This window comes from Leishmania panamensis (assembly GCF_000755165.1).
Source record: "Leishmania panamensis strain MHOM/PA/94/PSC-1 chromosome 19 sequence".
NCBI classification, from domain to species: Eukaryota; Euglenozoa; class Kinetoplastea; order Trypanosomatida; family Trypanosomatidae; genus Leishmania; species Leishmania panamensis.
This window is the reverse complement of record NC_025864.1, coordinates 1-4,832: the sequence shown is the minus strand read 5'-3', so window position 1 is coordinate 4,832 and position 4,832 is coordinate 1. Positions and strand designations below refer to the sequence as shown.

At 55.7% G+C, this 4,832-nt stretch overlaps 2 protein-coding genes across 2 annotated transcripts; both read left to right on the top strand.

Moving 5' to 3' along the window:
• Positions 1-909: 909 nt before the first annotated feature.
• On the top strand, positions 910-1,671 carry LPMP_190020 (hypothetical protein; the record flags this gene model as incomplete). Its single annotated transcript, XM_010699695.1, has 1 exon — positions 910-1,671. One exon carries the CDS (start codon positions 910-912, stop codon positions 1,669-1,671), a length of 762 nt encoding a protein of 253 aa, XP_010697997.1.
• Positions 1,672-2,817: 1,146 nt separating this feature from the next.
• On the top strand, positions 2,818-3,786 carry LPMP_190010 (Qb-SNARE protein, putative; the record flags this gene model as incomplete). The annotated part of the gene is made up of 1 exon (XM_010699694.1): positions 2,818-3,786. The coding sequence occupies one exon, from the start codon at positions 2,818-2,820 to the stop codon at positions 3,784-3,786; it is 969 nt and encodes a 322-aa protein (XP_010697996.1).
• Positions 3,787-4,832: the final 1,046 nt, after the last annotated feature.

Sequence of the window (4,832 nt, the reverse complement as noted above, 5' to 3'; positions counted from 1 at the left end):
TTTTAGCATTTTATTATTCTCCTCCCCCCTCCCTCAACATGAAGTATGTGTGACAGCGTACTGGACATGAAGTGAAAAATGAACAGTGTCTGCACTTGAAGGGTGCAGGTTGGGGATTGATGGTGCCTGCGATGTGGGCTTCCGCATCTGCAAGGTACAGATGGATGAGGGCAGTAGGCGCCGTCATCTTCCACTTGTTCCCTTCTCCGTGCATCTACTCGAGTCTCTTGTTCCTAGGCTTCTTTCTCACTGACCCCCCAATTTATATCCTGGTCTCTTGAGCAACTTGGGCTCGGTGTCGTGCACATGCTCAGATCGTTTCCCGGCCGTTTTCCCCTCTTTCCATCTTCTCCTTCCGCCACCCCCTTCCTCACATCTTCCCCTTGATGGGTACCCACACACGCACAAACCACGCAGCTAGTGAACACACGTGAGATTTCTTAGCTGTTTTTCTCTAACCTCCACTTCTTTTCAAGAAGCATTACTTCCAACCTTGGACGAGAGAGCCAAGCAAAAAACGATCAAGAGCGAACAGGTGCTACTTTTCTCTTGAAAATGAGCGCAGGCCCAAAGCCAGAGGCCCGCCAGGCTCCAAGAGAGCGGAACTCATCAAAGCCCGCCACCACCAACTCCAGTAGTGCACCGGCAGAGCGACTACAGCGCCGCCGTGACAATGCGGAGCGCCGTGACAATGGGGAGCGCCGTGAGGGCGGTGAGCGTGGCGATCGTCGTAATCGTCCAGAGCGCCAAGAGCGTCCGCGCCGTCCGCCGGCGGGAGCGGCTGTTGCTACCGAGAGGAGCAAGCCCACTACGGAAGAAAAGACGCATGGACCAGTTGTGCATGTGAAGGGTGACATTGCGTCAGGGTCGACATGGGCGAAGAATGGTAGTGGCCCGTCGTTTGCAGATATGGTGCGCCAACGCACCAACGCAGCGGCTGAGGGACGCGGCGCTAAAGCAACCCCCCCTCCGCAGAAGGGAGTGGAGTCACAGGCGCAGACGCCGGAGCTACCTCAGACCCAGCTCAACCCTGTGCAGCAACCCGACCATGCGCAGCCAGAGGAGTCATCGGAGGAGGAGGTGGTGGTAATCACCACCGTCCAAGCCCCTGCCGTGGTCGAGGTGGAGTCGATCCCTGAGCCGCCGGCGCCCGCCGCACTGGTGATTCCGCCGCACTACGTACTGGAAATTGAGCGCGTCGTTTCCGTTAAGCTGCCGCCCCGTGTGACACAGACAGCAGAGACGCAGCGTGGCCTTTACATGTTCTCAGCCCAGGCTGGCAAGCCCCCGACCCCTCCTCCGACGGCCCAGCAGCACGCTGTATACCGCCCCGACACGGCGAACCTCGGCACGCGGCAGTGGTCTCTTGGCACCGACTCGCGCATTCAGCAGCCCCCGCAGCAGCAGCAGGCTTGGCCTTCGGCTAGCCAGTTCGACTACTGGAACAACTCAGAGCGTGTACCGGCTTCCCGGCCGTTCATGGGCACCCAGGCACAGGCGCCGTACAACTCTTACCCTTCCGCGGTGCCGTTCTCGCACCAGCGCACCTCAGGCAATGCGTTTCCCGTTCGCTTCCGCTCCAGTGAGGTGCCCGAGTCGGCTCTGCGCCAGCAGTCTGCCGTTCCCTTCAACCGCGCTTCCCAGCCGACAAATGGCGGCGGTGTGTGGTAGAGGAGGCTGATGAGCGTTGACGGTGTATGGCGAGTGGCACCACACTTCCGTTTTCTCAAAGCATTTTGTGTCTTGGCAAGGAAAAGAGAGAAGAAGGGGTGATGGAGCAAGCGGGGATTGCTGGGGTCAACAACATTACCCAGACACACGCCCCCAGGATGCATGACCGCAGCATAACGGCCACAGCTGTTTTCTTTCACTGCTTTTTCGCGTCTCCCTCCGCGAGGGCACCCGCAAAGAAGTGAAGGATGCTGCGCTCGTCTCCTCACAAAAGCCTACCTCTGTCACGAACTTCGCTCAGCAGTCCGCGTTGCGCAAAGGCGTCTGCGTTTGTGTGCCTGTGTGTATGGCTGCGTCTCTGCATCACTTTTTTTTCTAAATAACACCAAAGAAGAAAAAAAAGGAAAACACAAACGACGGTCAGGAGGGTCCGCAATAGACGATGTTGTGGCGAAAACACAGAAGAAAGCAAAAGAGAGCCAATGCTATGCACAAGACGTTGAAAGCAACTTGATATGACGGTGACTGGCTCGCAACCGTCTGTTTGTTGCTTCGTGTTTTCCTTCGCTTGGTGTAGCGTATTTGGCGTACGTTGATTTTCGTGTTTGCTGTCCCTCAGCTTACATAAGCGTCACACTTGGCTTTGCTGCTGGACAGGCGTGCTATAAGCTATTCCTGTTCATCGTTCTAGCGCCATTTTTACCCCCTTCAGCGTTGACTGGAGGAGGACACCACTGTGTGCCACAGGTCGCAATCATTAGATCCGCTTGAAAGGCTCTCTTCTGCCTCTATGCTTGCACGAATATGAACGGTGCTTCAGACAAAAGCTTCTGTGATCCGAGCTCATCTCTCTCGCGCTTCTTTGTCGTTCTCGGTCTATGCTGTTCCTCGTCGCCATCGGTGTTTTACGGTGTTGCTCAACGGACTCTCCGCCATATGCTCTTTTTGTTTTTGCAAGGGAGAGTTTGAAACTTTGACTGTTCTCTCTCTGCCTCACACGATCTGCACGCCCGCTTCATCGAGTACACACGTACCCGCTAGCACGGCGCCCTTATTTGCATCGTCTGGCGTTATTCGTATCAATTTGGCGTGCACGCGAGGGATCACCGTCGCAGCACTGCACACCCAGCCGAAACAACAACAAAAATGGAATACATCCCTAACACCGATGGGCTGATGCGCTCTACCTTGCGCGACACCATCCGTCGTCTTCACCGCGTACGTGCCAAAGCTGGCGCCAGTGATGAGCGCGAGAACCAAGAGAGCTCGGGTGACCCCTTCCAAGACTTGACGAATGCCTTCATTCAGGCTGCCACACGGACCAAGAACAACATCAACGAGCGTAACGAGGGCTGCCGACAACACGGACAGGACCACATGGCCATTCAGCAGTCCAACGAGATTCGCAAAGACCTACGACAGATGGAGGGAACACTGGTGGAGCTCCGCAAGTTAGTGGACGAGGCAGAGCACCGGCTGGCGAAAGAGAACCGGAAAAAGAAGCCCAAGGCAAGCAAGGTTCAGTTACTTGAGCGCAACTACGAGGGACGTCGCTCGCAGTACGACAACTGCGTCACCGCACTGCAGAACCTCCAGAACATGGATGCACAGCGCATCGAGGTGGATAAGGGGCAAATCAACACCGCAGAGGAGATGCAGCTGGGAAAGCGTGCTCAGCTACGCCAGCAGCTACTCGGCATGCGGCGAAAAGATAACGGCAATGGCGAGACCCTGGGGCCTGGCGATGTGGAGTTGGTTGACAACACAACTGGTGGTGGCCGGCTTCAGGACAACGAGACAACCAAGGAGCAGATGCAGACCATCGCGGCACACGACGCAAAGATCGAAGCAGGGCTCAGTCGCCTTAAGGAGGGCGTTGGCCGCTTGCACGATTTAGCCATTCAAATTGGCGCTCAGATTGACATACAGAACGAGATGCTGGATAAATCGGAGCAGACCATGGACAAGAATACCCAGCAGCTCCGCGCCGTAGAGCGGCGGCTCAAAAAGTTCATAAAGGAGACGCGCCCCATGAACTGTTTCCTGTATCTTTGTTGTGTCACCCTCATCATCGCTCTCGTCGGTTTTTTCCTTGTGCAGTTCCAGGTCATTTGAAGGAGATGCGGCACGTGCGTCTCGCCACTCTTCCTTACGCTGTTGCCAACAAGCACTTGTGTTTGTTTCCGTGGCGTACAAGACCACTTCTTGGGCTGGACACCACGGACTAATCTGCTCTTTTGTGTTCATTCCTTTTTGCTTCCTTTGCCTTCCTCTCGCCCAGAGGCACGCCCCTGTTTGCATTGCTGCTAACCTGTTTTGCCAGTCTTCTTTTGCCCTTCTGTTTTTCTCTATCACATGCTCGTGTTGTTTATTTGCGTGGTGGTCGCTCTCCTCAGCTGAGAGCTAAAACGACAAGCGAATATAAGAAAGCTGGAGCTGGGGTTATCCGATTGCGTCTCTCTCCCTGCACAGCGCGCGCCTCCTAGATGTGCACTTCTCCACCTGCACAAGTATAACAAATGGAGAAAAATGCAAAGGGCCCAACAGTACGTATCACCGCTAGTACTGCTCCTCTACCACCCCACCTTGCACCTGCGCAAGGGCATCTTCTCTTTTCGGTCGCCCTCTGCTACCTGTTACCCAGCACGCCTACTTTCTCTCCCCTCTCCCTTCTCTCCTAGGCCTCCACAGTCCACTAAAACACGCTATCCGCACAGAATAACGACCAGAAGGCAGACCACGAACTCGTCGCCTAGAAGAGAGTTCTCGAAACGTCACGTCTCCCTCAGCACAAGCCTCCTCTCCGCACTGTTAGGACGTCCTCAATGTGCAGTGCACAAATGTTCATGCGACCCCGCCCCCACAATGAAAAAAAGGCTACACCTTTTTTCACACCCGCTCGTACCGTCACCCCTGTTTCCAGGGTTGTGGCATTAGTGTGGGGTGTGGGCAGCTACACGGGTGAGGGTACACGGGTGAGGGTACACGGGTGAGGGTACACGGGTGAGGGTACACGGGTGAGGGTACACGGGTGAGGGTACACGGGTGAGGGTACACGGGTGAGGGTACACGGGTGAGGGTACACGGGTGAGGGTACACGGGTTAGGGTACACGGGTTAGGGTACACGGGTTAGGGTACACGGGTTAGGGTACACGGGTTA